The sequence below is a fragment of the Salvelinus alpinus genome, chromosome 13, assembly GCF_045679555.1.
Source record: "Salvelinus alpinus chromosome 13, SLU_Salpinus.1, whole genome shotgun sequence".
In the NCBI taxonomy this organism is placed as follows: Eukaryota; Metazoa; Chordata; class Actinopteri; order Salmoniformes; family Salmonidae; genus Salvelinus; species Salvelinus alpinus.
In genome coordinates, this window is record NC_092098.1 from 17,935,769 (window position 1) to 17,953,769 (window position 18,001).

At 40.7% G+C, this 18,001-nt stretch overlaps 1 protein-coding gene across 2 annotated transcripts in view; it reads left to right on the forward strand.

Annotated features, from left to right (window-relative positions):
• LOC139537234 (ephrin-B1-like) overlaps positions 1–18,001 on the forward strand; it is an 84,313-nt gene that overhangs the window by 58,026 nt on the left and 8,286 nt on the right. For both annotated transcript variants that reach the window (XM_071338326.1, XM_071338327.1), the window contains exon 3: positions 15,186–15,278. In XM_071338326.1, the coding sequence (XP_071194427.1) occupies positions 15,186–15,278 (93 nt within the window). The remainder of the gene's footprint in view (positions 1–15,185; positions 15,279–18,001) is intronic.

An 18,001-nucleotide genomic window follows, 5' to 3' on the forward strand; every position in this document is an offset into this window, starting at 1 on the left:
TAAGAAGGAAAGAAATTCCACAAATGAGCTTTTAACCTTTTCACACGTACCAACACACGGGTGAGAACATTCTACAGTGGTCCCTGTAGCGTACGATCAAACCGGTGTGATTAGAACGCTTATTTAGAACGGCCAGTTTCAAATGACGCAACAATCAGCATTTGATCTGGCCACACATTTTTCAGAAACATTTTGCAAAAAAACAGTCCTTACAAAGTTATGTCCAGAATGTGAGCAGTTTGTTTGGATGCAATGTTCAGACATTCACAGAAGTATCTACAGCATAACACAATCATCCAAACCAGAAAAATGTAGGCTACATTTGTCCTAGCGCTAACTGAGGAAAGATTGACGAAACACAAGCAGTCATATTTGTATAACTCTCGCTGACAAACTACAATATGAATTATCTAATTGAAATTACTATTTATAATTAATCACATCACAGGTGAGCTCACCATTGATCGAAATAATTGAGTAAAACACTCTAGAAATTGAAAGTAATTCGAAGATGGGTAGTTTCTGCGCTGCCATGCTTTTTTCCCTCACAGAAACTAAAGATAATAAGAGGAGACAAGATGAGTTTGGTCTGTTTTATAGTTTGCATGTTCAAGGGAGGGTGTCGTCCACCATCGTTCACATCCCACCATTCATTTCCGGAAGTTTATTCAAAAAAATTGTGAACACTTACTCACCTCATTTGGTTATAACGTCTTTGGTCCAACAGACAATTACATGAAACCCAGAATGCATTGTTTGTCAACAAACATGGCTACACACAGCTGGAATTAGCTTAGATCATCATAATCAGTACAACCTTTACACACATAATATGTGCCCATTACAATCTATGCAAACAATTGGGAAGTGCCTGGGGAATTTTGTCTGGGTCAGAAATGTCCCAAAAATGTATTGTCCGCAAAAGTAAAAAGGACTATTTTTATGTGAATGAATGAGGAGGCGGAACACCTCAATTCAAACTGTTCTTAGAAAATAAAAACTTGTTAGAAAATCATTTGAAATTGAAGTTGAAACAATCTGTTTTTATTTATAGGCTAAGTGCCGTGGTTTGAGGGCAGCGCGGATTAAATGTACTGTTGCGTAACAATCACATTCTGAAATGGAGAGAACGTTCTAACATCATGTGCATAAACAGAACTAACGCTGGGGCGACCGTTAGAGATATTTGGAACTCACGCATGAAAGGGTTAATAAGGCACACCTGTTAACTTCTCTGGGATATGTGGGACGCTAACGTCCCACTTGGCCAAAAGCCAGTAAAAATGCAGAGCGCCAAATTCAAATAAATTACTATAAAAATCAATCTTTCATGAAATCACACATGAAAGACACCAAATTAAAGCTACACTTGTTGTGAATCCAGCCAACATGTCTGATTTCAAAAAGGATTTACGGCGAAAGCACACCAAACGATTGTTAGGTTAGTACATAGCCACAGAAAAACACAGCCATTTTCCCAGCCAAAGATAGGAGTCACAAAAAGCAGAAATAGAGATAAAATGAATCACTAATGTTTTGTTCGATAATGTGCATATTTATATACAAAAATCTCAGTTTACATTGGCGCCATATTCAGAAATGCCTCCAAAATATTCGGAGAAGTTGCAGAGAGCCACATCAAATAACAGAAATACTCATCATAAACTTTGATGAAAGATACATGTTTTACATAGAATTAAAGATACACTTGTTCTTAATACAACCGCTGTGTCAGATTTCAAAAAAACTTTACGGAAAAAGCAAACCATGCAATAATCTGAGACGGCGCTCAGATATAAACAACATTCCTCCGCCATGTTGGAGTCAACAGAAACATGAATTTACATCATAAATATTCCCTTACCTTTGATGATCTTCATCAGAATGCACTCCCAGGAATCCTAGTTCCACAATAAATTGTTGTTTTGTTCGATAATGTCCATTATTTATGTCCAAGTAGCTACTTCTGTTAGCATGTATAGTACACATATCCAAACACTCGCGCAGATCCAGGCGAACGTCGGACGAAAACTTCAAAACGTTATATTACAGGTAGAATAAACTTGTCAAACTAAGTAGAGAATCAATCTTTTGGATGTTGTTATCATAAATATTCAATAACGTTCCAACCGGAGAATTCCTTTGTGTCTATAGAAGTAATGGAACGCAAGTCGATATCATGTGGAATGCACATAACCAGGAACTGGCACTCTGCCAGACCACTGACTAAAACAGCTCCCATCGAGCCCCACATCACAGTAGAAGCTCATTCAACGTTCTACAGACTGTTGACATCTAGTGGAAGGCGTAGGAAGTGCAAACAGATCCATATCCGACTGGGATTTCAATAGGCGATGAGTTGAAAATCGACCAGCCTCAGAATTCTCACTTCCTGTTGGGATTTTTTCTCAGGTTTTTGCCTGCCATATGAGTTCTGTTATACTCACAGACATCATTCAAACAGTTTGAGAAACTTCTGAGTGTTTTATATCCAATTGTAATAATAATATGCATATATTAGCATCTGGGACAGAGTAGGAGGCAGTTCACTCTGGGCACGCTATTCATCCAAAGTGAAAATGCTGCCCCCTATCCTAGATAAGTTAATTGAAATGCATTCCAGGTGACTACTTCATGAAGCTGGTTGAGAGAATGTCAAGAGTGTGCAAATCTATCATCAAGGCAAAGGGTGGCTACTTTGAAGAATCTCAAAATCTCAAATATATTTTGATTTGTTTAACACTTTTTTGGTTAATACATGATTCCATATATGTTATTTCATAGTTTTGATGTCTTAACTATTATTCTACAATGTAGAAAATTGTAATAAAAAAAATAAAATAAAAATAAAATATTGAATGAGTAGGTGTGTCCAAACTTTTGACTGGTACTGTATATATATATATTTTTTGCTACTGCTCGACTAAAGAAATGTTGGTCGACCAACAGCCTATCGCCCAAACAATCGACCAGCCTACTAAATGGGATCAGCCCAGCAGCTACTTTATCCTTTAAAATGCACTGTTTTATTAGAAATAGAAAACATGGGGAAAATGAGAAACAAATGTGAAACATATCTATCACGCCCACCCAACACGCACAACCAAGTGCACATACACATACACACACCTCCAAACCATGTAATGTAGGTTATACACACCATGTATTAATTCCCTATACCAGTTTGGGAGCAGCTCCATCTTGTCCAGTGTATAAGGGCCTGATAAGGTTTGCAATATCTGCCTCTGTGTCCCACTGCTATCTCATTGCTCCGATGCATAAATTATACAGGCATCTATTGGATTTTAGGAGTCTGTTTAGTCCCAGTGCTGTCAATCCTGTACAGAATGGATGGTGAGACTTTAGAGAGCAAGTTAAGATGCCGTTTTTCTCCTTTAAACATCCATTACTTTAACATAAATAAAATATAAGGAGATAGTCAGGACCACACTGCTGGGAGGCTGTGAAATGGTATTGGTCGTGTACACATATTGCATATTGCAAATGTTATAGCGGGTGTAGCGAAATGCTTATGTTCCTAGCACCGACAGTGCAGTAATACCTGTCAAAACAATCCACGCGAAGCCAAAACATTTAATGAAAATTATTAAGAAATATAGAAATATTTGAACGAGCAATGTCAGAGTTCAGAAAATAAATATAAACACTGAATGTACAAAACGTTACGAACACCTTCCAAATATTGAGTTGCAACCCATTTTGCCCTCAGAACAGCCTCAATTCATCTGGGCATGGACTCTACAAGGAATCATAAGCGTTCCACAGGGATGCTGGCCCATGTTGTCTCCAATGCTTCCCACCGTTGTGTCAAGCTGGCTGGATGTTCTTTGGGTGGAGTCCGATTCTTGATACACACGGGAAACTGATGAGTGTGAAAAACCCAGAAGCGTTGCAGTTGTTGACACTCAAACCAGTGCACCTGGTACATACTACCATACCCCATTCAAAGGCACTTAAATCTTTTGTCTTACCCACTGAATGGCAGACTTGCGCAATCCATGTCTCAAGGCTTAAAAATCCTTCTTTAACCAGTCTCCTCCCCTTAATCTACACTGATTTTGAAGTGAATTTAACAAGTGACCTCAAGAAGGAATAATAGCTTTCACCTCGATTCACCTGGTCAGTCTGTCATGGAAAGACACTCATTGTATGTACAGTTAAAGTCGGAAGATTACGTACATCTTAGCAAAATACATTTAAACTCAGTTCTTCACAATTCCTGACATTTAATCCATGTAAAAATTCCCTGTTTTAGGTCAGTTAGGATCACCACTTTATTTTAAGAATGTGAAATGTCAGAATAATAGTAGAGAATTATTTATTTCAGCTTTTATTTCTTTCATCACATTCCCAGTGGGTCAGAGGTTTACATACACTCAATTAGTATTTGGTAGCATTGCCTTTTAAATTGTTTAACTTGGGTCAAACGTTTCGGTTAGCCTTCCACAAGCTTCCCACAAAGCTTCCCATAAGTTGGGTGAATTTTGGCCTATTCCTCCTGACAGGGCTGGTGTGACTGAGTCAGGTTTGTAGGCCTCCTTGCTCGCACACAATTTTTTAATTATGCCCACAAATTTTCTAAAGGATTGAGGTCAGGGCTTTGAGATGGCCATTCCAATACCTTGACTTTGTTGTCCTTAGGTCATTTTGCCACAACTTTGGAAGTATGCTTGGGGTCATTGTCCATTTGGTCCCATTTGTGACCAAGCTTTAACTTCCTAACTGATGTCTTGAGCTGTTGCTTCAATATATCCACATAATTTACATTCCTCATGATGCCATCTATTTTGTGAAGTGCACCAGTCCCTCCTGCGGCAAGCACCCCCACAACATGATGCTGCCACCCCCATGCTTCACGGTTGGGATGGTGTTCTTCGGCTTGCAAGCTTCCCCCTTTTTCCTCCAAACATAACGATGGTCATTATGGCCAAACAGTTCTATTTTGTTTCATCAGACCAGAGGACATTTCTCCAAAAAGTATGATATTTGTCCCCATGTACAGTTGCAAACCGTAGTCTGGCTTTTTTATGGCGGTTTTGGAGCAGTGGCTTCTTCCTTGCTGAGCGGCCTTTCAGGTTATGTCGATATAGAACTCGTTTTACTGTGGATATAGATACTTTTGTACCGGTTTCCTCCAGCATTTTCACAAGGTCCTTTGCTGTTGTTCTGGGATTGATTTGCACTTTTCGCACCAAAGTACGTTCATCTCTAGGAGACAGAACGCGTCTCCTTCCTGATCGGCATGACGACTGCATGGTCCCATGGTGTTTATACTTGCGTACTATTGTTTGTACAGATGAACGTGGTACCTTCAGGCATTTGGAAATTGCTCCCAAGGATGAACCAGACTTGTGGAGGTCTACAATTTTTTTTCTGAGGTCTTGGCTGATTTCTTTTGATTTTCCCATGATGTCAAGCAAAGAGGCACTGAGTTTGAAGGTAGGCCTTGAAATACATCCACAGGTACACCTCCAATTGACTCAAAGGATATCAATTAGCCCATCAGAAGCTTCTAAAGCCATGACATCATTTTCTGGAATTTTTCAAGCTGTTTAAAGGCACAGTCAACTTAGTGTATGTGTGTGAACAATTGTTGGGAAAATGACTTAGATGTCCTAACCGACTTGCTAAAACTATAGTTTGTAAACAAGAAATTTATGGAGTGGTTGAAAAACAAGTTTTAATGACTCCAACCTAAGTGTATGTAAACTTCCGACTTCAACTGTATATGATGGTGTGTATAGACATTTGTGGACAGTGTATGAATAGAAAAGGTGTGAACAGCAGTAGTTATATAGGGTGAGCCTTGACTAGAATACACTATGTATACATAAATTGTGTAAAACAGTATGTAAACATGATCAAAGTGACCAGTGTTCAATGACTATGTACAAAGGGCAGCAGTCCCTAAGGTGCAGGGTTGAGTACAGGGTGGTAGGCGGCTAGTGACAGTGACTAAATTTCAGGGCAGGGTACTGGGCAGTGGCCGGCTAGTGGTGACTATTTAACAGTCTGATGGCCTGGAGATCGAAGCTGTTTTTCAGTCTTGCGGTCCCAGCTTTGATGCACCTGTACTGTCTCCTCCCCCGCCAACTGTCTATGAAAATTTGTGGAGTATATTGGTTCAATGAACCTCCTGCCGGGTGGGGGACCGCATTACTTTTTTGTGTTTCCCATCAAACAATTTGCCAGAGTTCAAATCAAATTACAAACACTCTGCAGCACAGTAGCTGGAGACGAGGGAGGACTCAAACGTTTGAAGAACCCATATATCGGTGGATAATGTGTGTGTGTGTGTGTGTGTGATGAAGTACTGTAGGGGTTTGAGTTAGTACCAAGCAATATAGGTCTATGATAAAGATACAAGAATCTGGATCCTTTTTATGTTTGTATCACCCCTTATGGTACTAAAGATGAACTGCTGTATGTTCACAGGATGTGATGTGGTGAGGCATGGCGCTACCATCATGCTGTATATAGGATGGGGGGTGAAAAATGTCAGTTGTCCCCATGAAAAAAGAGTTCAGAGAGTATAAAATCCAACTGGCAGTATACTAAATATCACATCTGCCTATGGGAGGGAGACTGAATGGACACTAAAGCAGTTCAGCTCCAGTGTTGGAATGCTGGCAAGCTTCTCTTCTGGAAGAAAAGCAATATGTGAGGCTACACCATTCTCGTAATGTGCAATTTCCATCTTTACACTTGTGCCAAGATTTCTACAGAAAAATAAAATAAAAAATGATCCATCTTTGTTCCTACACAGTAAATCAAGGATAGTTGAAATCAGTGTTAAAAAATATGGGTTAAATTGACTCTACTGGGAATTATCTTAACACTCAAGAGAGTGATACGCTCTCTAATGTTGATAATTATGGTTAATTGGGACAGAGTACATTTAACTCCATTAAGAGTAACCAGAGACAGTTAAATCTATTGAGTTATCCACATATGTGGGAGGGGCCTTACTGTCATATTTCCCAGCATGCTCTGTTGCAGGTTGATTTTTCAAATTGTTTGTTTCAATATCTGTGTTTTTGCATTTACATTTTATTGTTTTTATCTTATGCTACACAAAGATAAGAAACACACGTTTTTCTAAACTAATCCAATCTGTAAGTGGTTGGATTAATTGCAACTGTTAGTTAGTGAGAGAGTTGTTCCAGTTTACATGGTGCCGGTCAGGGGTATTCAACTCTTACCCTACAAGGTCTGGAGCATGCTGGTTTTCAGTTCTACCTGATAATGAATTGCACACACCTGATGTCCCAGGTCTAAATCAGTCCCCGATTAGAGGCAAACGATAAAAAATTATGTGGAACCAGAGTTGAGTTTGAAGGGTGTAGGTAGTCTTCATGTACGATATTTTCTTCCCTACCCTGATAGGGATTTTAATTGCAAGTTGTGAGTGATGTAAAAGTGATGGATTTCTTCCAGCAAGTTGGCTTCCAACAGAGATTGGATATCACTTTGCAAACCACCATAATGTGACACATACATTTTTTTTTCTCCAAATAAGGCTTTACACCCTTATAACTCAACGGAGGTAAACTGAAATAAAAATGTACTATGCTGCAGTTGATTGTTAACACAGGCAAGTGTAAAATGGCAAGGGAGTTGATAAAAAATAATACTGAGAAGAGTAAAATTGTAATTTAAGTTTAATTTTAAGCAACTCTCTGAGAGTTGAATATTTACTCCATTTAATGTCGTTAAAAAGAGAAAAAAAGATCAACACCATAACCAGAGGGGATTTTGCTAAATGGGGGTGGGACAATATAAACCCCAAAATACTGTTACATTTGAATCCATAGGAGCTGAATTAACTCTTATGATTTTACTGTGTAGGGGTACTTGTGCATACCTAAATTCTACCCTCTTAAAAAAATCTGAAAACCGGTTGTTTCATTTTTAATTTGAGGGATTTCATTCAAATATGCATCATAAAGATAAATATGTGCACAGAAAATAATAGGTTAAATAAACATGTCACCATTACGTCCTCTTCAAGTCAAGCTTTCTGTTTGAATTGCTTTCTGAAACTCTTTTGATCCTATTCTATTTGATCCCACTCTACGTGAATCAGTTTGAACAAGAATGAAAAATGACATCCCCTCTCAACTATTGTATTCCTCGTTAATCCCTCTTTTAGCATGACCTTGAGAATAAAGAATCTTTGGAAGTGGTATTCAGCATATCAAATGTTTGTTTCCTGAGCTCAGTAGTTTTCCAATAAAACCCTTCTGGTGTCTATTGAAGGATTGTATATTATCTCTGTATTCTCCTTTGAGTGAAATCAGATACTCCCAGCTTGCAGGAAGATCCCGGCAGAGCCTTCCAGACATCGTCTCCTCTGTCACTCTGCGGCACCGGAATTTAGGTTTCTGTGAACAGTGGTAGAGTGACCCAGAACGAGTCGACTGGGGTCTTTTCAACTCACTATTTCTGTCAGAAACGCCGCTTCCCCAAAGACAAACAATTACTGTGCCTGTGCATCATCTTTAAACATGGGTTACAGCTTTGATCTGTGCTCTGTGTATAATTACAGTTATGCCCATTAAACTGGGGATTTGGGTAAAACTAGTCATTTACTGGTCCCTGTCAAGCTCAGGCAACCAACCCAATACATTAATGAAGTCATATGGAACGGAATTAAATGTTGACTTTTCAATTTACATTTGACTGCTGTCAAAATGTAAAAATACACATCTGAGGGCTTTTCATTATTGCTACACCCTGGAGTGTTTACAGAATCCTGTTGTGGAAATACAGAACCCTGTTGTGGAAATATTGAGCACGTGTCTCCACTCATAACCCACATTTAATTGTCTGTTCAACCACAGGCACCCTCTCAGGTGCCCACTGGACAGTTTATTAGGTACACCCATCTAATACTGGGTTGGACCACCCTCTTTGCCTCCAGAACATCCTGAATTATTTGGGGCATTCTACAAGGTGTCAGAAATGTTCCACAGGGATATTAGTCCATGCTGACGCAATGGCACCATGCAGTTGCTGCAGATTAGACGGCGGTACATTCATATTGCGAACAGCCTGTTCCTTTTCATCCCAAAGATGCTCTATTGGGTTGAGGTCTGGGGACTGTGGAGGCCACTCAAGTAAACTGAACTCACTGTTATGTTCCAGACGATATTTTTCCACTCCTCAATTGTCCAGTGTTGGTGATTGCGTGCCCACTGAAGCCGCTTCTTTTAGCTGATAGGAGTGGAACCGTCTGCTGCAATAGCCCATCCGTGACAAGGATCGAGGAGTTGTGCGTTGCGAGGTGTCGTTCTGCACACCACTGTTGTACAGCACCATTATTTGTCAGTTTGTGGCACGCCTTTAAGCTTGTACGATTCTTGCCATTCTCCTTCGACCTGTCATCAATGAGCTTTTATCACCCACAGGACTGCTGCTGACTGGATGTTTTTTGTTTGTCGCACCATTCTCGGTAAACCCTAGACACTGTTGTGCGTGTAAAGCCCAGGAGGCCGGCCATTTCTGAAAACTGGATCCGGCGTGCCTGGCACAGACGATCATACCACTATCAAAGACTTGGGTCTCTCGTTTTGCCCATTCTAATGTTCAATCGAACAGTAACTGGATGCCTGTCTGCCTGCTTTATATATCAAGCCACGGCCACGTGACTCACTGTCTGTAGGAGCGAACCATTTTCATAATCTAAATGTTGTACCAAATAGACTGTCCAGTGAGTGTGCATCCACCCTAGCAACCACGGAGACACTCACAGAGCTGACAGGTTCAGTGGGAGAAATAAAAAATGCGTTTCCCTTTCCCATTTTTGTCAAAGCCCTGCTTTGGTTCTGATGTCGTGTAGTGAGCCTGTGGTCTCATTCTGATGTGAGGTGGGTAGGCGGGAGACAGTGGTGGCGGCTGGGCTGAGTTCCCCCTCCCTCCTGGTCTGGGACTCTCAGCTCCCATGGTGCAGCTGGCCCCCGGGATTTAAAGGTTGTTCTTAATATCATTGGCGGAGCTGAGCGTGCTGTAATCTCGCAGCAGCGCTGAAATCTCCACTCCAGACCCTCAGCTTAATTTGTCAGCAGGCAGGTCAACTGTGCCTGATCTGATGGGGCAGCCTTGGGACTTAGCCACTCTCCCTTGAATCCCTAAAACAACTGCTTCTATTCCTAACCCAAATATTTTGCATCTTATCTTACTGACCATAAACACAGACCAAACCCAGCTTCTCGCTAAAGATAGTGAGTCCAAAATGTTCTCTATTTCACAAGCGATTGACTTCGTCAAATTATCATATTAATCTGTCTAACATACCACAGTTTCTTACTTTTCAAGACTTTTATAATTTCCTTCTATTATGGACAGAATAGCTAGCTGCAATGTTTCCAGTGTCCCCTGTGTGTCTAAATGATGTGGGTCAGAGAGTAGCTGTGGCCTTGTCTCAGAATGCTGAATCCCACTCCAGTTTCTGTCAGGGTGGCTACCTGGCATAGTCCTTGGAACACAGTTATCAGTGCTCATCTGGGAGTTGAGGTTACAACAACCCTTTCTATCCCGCTAAGCCTATCACTCATCAAGGCCTTTTAAAGGTGCTTTGCATGTTTTGCTTTGCTTTGTTTTCTCTGTGCCTTTTTCTTACCATTTGTCCCAAGGTTTTAAAGTGGCGCGTCAGTGAAGGTTCTGTCTCCACTGAAACAGATTACATGAGTTTTTGTCAGACGGGGCAAAGCTCAGACATGTCAGATGGTGTTTGGGGCAAAGATGCCACTAGGAGTTACAGTAAGTTACAGGGAAAGAATACAGAAGCCGTGGCATTAACATTATGGGCCTGATGTAGTATACACTGGCAAGTTCTGTAATACTGCTAAATCAATATGTAATAAAATATAATTGAAAAATGAATAATGAGTATACAGTATAGATTTTGCTCATGTATAATTACAGTACAGAGGGTCCTTGTATGTCAGATGTTGAGTCATGCATGCATAAGTACATGCTATTGCTCAGTGAACACATGTACAGGACTGTGTACAAGGGATTGTCTACGCATTCTACAGAAGCATGCTGCAGAGCACATTAATTAAAATTGAATGCGCTTGGTCTTTTGTTTTTGGAGAATGTCTTTGTCATTTGATCAAAGTACAGAGAAGAATTTTTGGACAAATCGTGTTTGTTTCTAAACATGGTGTGCATTGGTGAGTATGTGGGGATGTGGTATTGGCTGCACTCAGAGGAACATCCATAGCGTCCTACAAACTGAAATGACAGTTAAGTTTGGAAATACTGTCTGCATTTTGTTTGTCAGCTAAATGAGGACAAACCACAGAGAATGTCAATTGTAAAACAAACTGTTTTGCTTCATATCCTCACCCACAATGTCTTACAATGAGTAAATAAGACTCCCTTCAGATTGGCTTATGTTTAAACAAGCAGCACAGTATCTGTGCTGTTGCAGTTGCATACAAGTATGATAGCCTGCGAGACCATGCTATTTGTCCTTGGAGCAAAGAAAGAAACCATAATCAAGAGGAAACATGTTGGCGTTAATTAGAGGTGCTAAAGGAAGAAACCTAGAATGGCACAAGATTTATTTTAGTCATGACAGAAGCCTCCCTCAGAGCCACACACTATAGCATATAGAGCTTATTCTTGCCAAATGAATTATGTGCTAATGTCTGTTGGCTCCCTACCCCCAGTGGTAAGGCTCCAAACAACCATGCTATGATTCAAACAGAAAGGCTCCACTTTCTCAAGGGGATTTTTATAATTGGTAGGTATACAGTAAGTCATTTATATTTTGAGCACCGTATATTAACAAAGGGTCCCATCAGTCTTATAAACATATCTAGAATTGAACAAGTTAGAATTCTCAGACCTGGACTATGCACTATATGATCCACATTCTTTAGAAATAAACAAACATTTGCCCTGATAATTTGAGGTGGTAAAATGCCAATAGTTTAGTCATCTTACATATAACACCTCTCTGATTCAGAGAGGTTGGGTTAAATGCGGAAGACACATTTCAGTTGAAGGCATTCAGTTGTACAAATGACTAGGTATCCCCCCTTTCCCAAAAGGTATATTTATCAACATAAATCATTGATCTATTGGGTAAGAAGTGAACTTTTTGTCGATACAGGCTGTCATGCAAAAAGTATCCCTGGTCCCTAAACTAATCTGCTGTGTTCAAATCTCAAGATGTCCTCCAGATGTTTTTGGTACACTACAGTACAGTTGGGGACAACAAAAAGACAATTTCCTAGTACCCCCCAAACGGAATAGTTTGAGTATTGTCCTTGAATTTTTCTTCTATGACTATTATTTCAGACTTTTACAGGAATAGTATAGGAATACCTATTTTCCAGACTCCGTTTCATGGAATGAGTGCAGTAGCTTTGTTGAAGTTGAATGATAGAGACCAGTGTTGTTGCAAGGTAAAGATATCTTTCCAACATCTCAGAGCCCCATGAGTTGTGAAACGTGACCCCCAGTTCCCTTGAAAACAGAAGTTAGTTTCACCAGCTGTAGAAGAGATGGGACTGCTGATGACCCTGCTTCATATCCTGTGTTAAATTATGTTTTCCCAGTTCAAAGGTTGGCCTTGACAGTCCTGGAACCAACTAAGAGTTTACTCATTGCAGTGACAAACAGGAAATACAAATACAGTGTTTACAACAATAACAGACAACTGCAATGTATGTTATATAATTCCCTTATCCTTTCTCAGTGATGCTGTGATTTCCTGTCCTAGAATCTAAGTGTTTCTCTGATGGGCAACATACTGGCCTATAATTGGAGGCCTTGTTGGATATTTGTCTGTATCTCTGCCCTGCTTCTCGCGGGCACGGTGGCATGCTCACATTGTGCATGACGACTCGGTCGGAGCCTGGCACCTCTCCCAGGCCCATGCATCTTAATAGTTGTGACATCATTCAGGGCAGCAGGGCTTTCTCCCACTCACTGCCTCAACTTTCCACTAACAGAGCGTTAAGCATCCGTTCAATTTTTTTTGTTACGCAATTTGTTCTTGGGGTTAAGTGCTGTAAGCTATTGATTGCTCATGTTTTTGTCACATCCGTTCTCATTTCATGAGTGCTCTAAACCTAATAAGACAAGCCCACATTTTCAACGACAAAGTTTAAAAAGGCATCTGTCAAATGAGGGGTTCTATTTGTGGAATACTGGACAGATATAGGATGTCTGAGACAGTTGGTTTTTGAGAAACATGGTAAGTCTATTTGGTGGTTAATGCAATCAGAAAATACTAATGAATTGTGTCTAGGGTTTTGCTTCTCTTGCTCCATCAAACCGTTCAAGGTTAGCTTGTCACTTTTATTTAAACCCAACATTAGTTTGCTGGAGCCTCTCTCGACTGACAAAGAAGTCTAATTTTGTGGTAGTAGTAGTAGTAGTAGTAAAAGAGTTACAGAAAGTGCCCTGCATGATATAGCATGCAATGTGAATGAGACAGGCAGGTAATGTAATCAGCTAAGGTCGCGGCTTGTAGGTAGACAAGGCTAGGTTATACGTTTATTCCCTGCATTGGCCAATAGTCAATGAGATTGTCTTTTCACTGTACTTCTCAAGCTCCTTAACTTAATGAATCCCTTTCCATTATAATGTCTCTTGATTGGCTATACTGTACGGCTGTCAGTATATGCAGGGTGTCATTAGTGAAATGTCATCAATATAAGCTCCTTTAAGCTTTGCCTGTAAAACAAAATAATTCAAATTCTCATTTTATTCTATCTGGCTACTCCATAAGAAGGAATTGCTAATCCAAAATGTTTGTCATGAGCCCAGTTTTGTGTGTCCTCTGTCTTCTAATTGCATCCTTGAAGAATGAAAAACAAAATGTGGGAAAGAAAGAGTGAAATCGGGTTCACAGGCCTCCCATTCTGTGTTGTTGAGCGGTTGGTGATTTGAGCCAGTGGTGTGGTGGGATACCTCTGCTGGAGCAGCGCCACATGCCCCATTCTCACCGGCCTACCGCCATTGTGCCTGGGCTCCACTGAGAGGGGCTTTGATTCTCCTGGAGAGGGACCTTATTAGTCAAACACTCTCCTACATGGCAACTCATTCATGACTCTTAATGAGAGAGGAATCTGGACCAGCTAATAAGGTGGCCGTCCCTTTAGTGCCTTGTGAGGGGGAGAATGGAGCAGATGGAGAAAAAAGCTGAGGTTTCTGGAGGTAAAAATACCCACGGAGCAGGTCTGAAAAGAATCACACAGGGCAGGGCGGGCCCCAGCTTTCACTGGCATGGAAACCACCTCCTCGTATATATGGGCTGAAAGCATTATTGAGAACCCGATCCATATTCACACTCCTTGGTCTTTTCTGTCCCAACTTAGAATAGAGAGTGCCAATTGCGCCCCGTTTCTGTGACTTAAGTCCTTGGGAAGCGGAGCTGACAGAAGCAACACAGGGCGACAGAGATCCTATTGGCCTCCCCTGTCCCCCGGCCTCCTCAGCTCCCCTCAGTGGATATTGATTTGAAGGAAAGCCCCTCAGAGATAAGGGCTGCAGGCCATTGTGCCACCCAGTCTCTAATTACAGGACATGCCGAAAGAGAAAGCTAAGCCCCTGGCATTTGCAGCTTGCGATAATTGCTTCTGGCATAACATGCCTTGCCAAATGTTTGGTACATTGCTTCAGCAAAAAGGAAAGAACAAAAACCTGTTTTAAAGAGGAGGGGGAGAGATAGAGGAGGAGGTGGGTAAAAGTGATTACCACATATACATTTTTGGACTATGCATCGTGCACACCTCCCTCTCTCCACATGTATGATTTCAGCAGTGTTTTGAAGGCCACCACATTCCCTTGGGGTCAGATTACTATCACAGCCATGTCTTAGTAGGAGGAGACACCACTTTTCATCATCCATTTCCTTCCCTATGTACAGATATAAGCAGCACCTTCAAAAATAATAGAGCCTTGTTTTTATATGGTGCTACAGCCTGAGCGGACATTACCAGTGTGCGGTTTAGAAAATGAACCTGTTGTAAGCAATATATACAGCTTGGTGTTAAAAAGTATTTTCTCAGCAAAAGTGGTTAGATTGTATCTTATGAAGCAAATATATTTTCTCTTCATAAATGAACAACCAAGCTGTACATTAATTCTGAGTGGCTGTAATTATTATTTATGTTCCAACACTGTTTCCTGTCTCATCACAGCCACATCGAATGGGACCCTGGAGGGTCTAGAGAACAGGGAAGGAGGGGTCTGCAACACCCTCTCCATGAAGATCGTCATGAAAGTGGGACAGGGTAAGTAAGCATCTCGATGCGGGCTGGCAGGAATGCCAGAAAAGCAGTAAAAGGCAGTCACAATAGAGCCAGGCAGGATATAAGTATGGATGAGTGATAATGAAAGCTTTGTATGGGGACTGTCATGACTGCAGTGCAAGAGGAGCGTTTCATGAGCTATTGTTCATAAACCCAGACACCCCGGGCGTGGGTTTTTACAGTGGGATACTCCGCTGCTCACAGTGTGTGGAGAGTCGCCCAGTGACTTCATCGCTCATAAAATAAGGGCCTCAGACATCACATTTCACTCCATTCTTTACTTTTCTTTTTTGAGAAGGGAAAGATGAAACAAAGAAAAGCTATTGTGCAAATACAGATGGACACACTGAAACACTTTCTCACACATACCAAAAGAACTCACTCACACAATGACAAAAAAAAGCTGTGGAAAACATAGAGGACATTCCATAGAGCATGTTACGGACTACCTGTTGTCCTATTACTTAGACTGTCTGTTGGTCTAACATGAATGAGATTGCTTTGCCTGAAGAGCCCAGGTTTCTCACACACTGTCACTCTTAAATTTTAACTTTGTCTCTCACAGTGTCACAAACTCAAATAAGTGTTAACATTGTTTTCCAAATGAGGCAGCAGCCTTAACAGAATGTCAATGTATTGAGATAAGTGGGGCAAGAGTTCCCAGGCATTCTACACTGGTGTGGTGTGGGCTGTCTAATCTGCCATGGCATGCCCCCACTAGCTTTTAGAAATAACACTGTGCAACATGTAACACTGTGCAGCATTTGTCTCAATACATTACCACGCTGACAGTGGATTACAAGGCCAACACAAACCAAATCAACACAAATCAATGTGATGAAGGAATAAAGACGTTTACCACACGCACCATCAGCCGTGTGGAACAGATGAGACCATTGGAAAAACCCAGGTTCTCCATATAAATGCCATCAGTCAGCACATGCACTCTCCCTCTCCTTAAATCCTCACTGATATATTGGCCCACTCATCTACACACTTAGAAAAAAGGGCTCCAAAAGGGTTCTTAGGCTGTCCCCATAGGAGAACCCTTTTTGGTTCCATGTAGAACCCTCTGTGGAAAGGGTTCTTCATGGAACCCAAACTAGTTCAACTTGGAATCAAAAAGGGTTCTTTAAAAGGGTTCTGCTATGGGGACAGCTGAAGAACCCTTTTAGGTTCTTTCGAAGAGTGTAGCTAGGTCTCTAAAGAGACCTTTGCTTGGCCTGCCGTCATGCTAGGAGTGGCAGGGTCAGTCTTAATCACTGCCCTAGTCAGCGTCCACACATCCAAAACAAACAAACCACAAAGGGAGGGTCTGCTGATAAGACTCTTATTCTACAGATAGGGATTATTTGTATAGCTGACCTTAGATAATAATTATCATAGTTGGCTTGACATTCCTTTTGTCTTTCTCAAGACTTGTTTGCGTAAACCTGTGTTTAATACACAAGATGCCCATTATTTTAGGAGCTAGGAAACAGTAAAAGGATTATAGATGTCATTAACTTTGCTGTCTTGTGCAGGTAGTTACGGTTGGAATGCAACGGTTTATTTCTTTAGGATTTGGAGCAATGACGTTACCGACCCTAGGTCATAGTACATTCATCTGCGTGTTTGCTGAAGGATTGGGTCCTATTTTCAGCCACTGAGTCATAGCAACTCAGTTGCCACAAATATTGTAGACACAGAGAAACGGTTTACATACAATAAAGTAAGGAAGAAACAGTATCGTCTCTTTGTTTTTATTACACTGACTCATCCAGGGCAACAGTCACTAAAGTATGATTGTTAACAACACACAAAGCAACATGAACAAGCATTATATTATCAGAAGAGGATACATACAGTAAGCTATAAACCCTTTTGTAAAAACAAAAGTGATTCCTAAATTTTTCATGGAGAGAACTTTATCTCTAACAAAATGCCTTTGTTAACAAAAATGGCATTGATTGGAGACGATCATATGACCAATATCTGGATATGTAGCAGACTGTCAATCTGCTGATGCACTTCCTCATACTGAGTCACTCTTGTATTACTGCACACTATGAGATTTAATTTATTGATTTGTATATGAACATTGAATTTTATGCAATTATAAGATGACTATTCACCCATGAAATGAGATTGTATGGCACCGTATGCTGGGTAGTTTAAAGGGAGGCTGATGGCTTTGATGGACTCTCTTATCTGCAGCCAAAGCTTTCAAAATGTTAGTACAATGAGAAAGAGCCAGGCCTGTCGATGTTTGAAACTCAGGTGAATTGATAACATTTTATAAAACAAGCTGTCATGTTAAAATGTGTGATATTGTCTTTGGGATGGAGATCCTTTAGTGGTTGTTGACATACCCATTTGTTGTGTTGCACATTAGAAACTGGCACTCAGCAGTAGCAGACAGCACACCACCAAAGTGTCTGGAACAATAGTTCTCTTAACTTTAATCAAACAGACAAACTGAGGGTGCAGTTTAGGTTATACATAGCACACTGTAGCAGCAATATGAGCTGGTTTAAATTAATGAATATCAGTAGCTATGCCTTTATAAATACTGTGTTAACAATCAAAGAGAGACACCTCCATTAGGGCTCTTAAAATGCAATTCTAAAAATAGAACAATTGGACATTTAGAATATTTTCTATAAACTATTACAGTAAAATAATTCCAAGATCTCTACGTTCTCTTGGAAGGAGGGGCAGTAAAA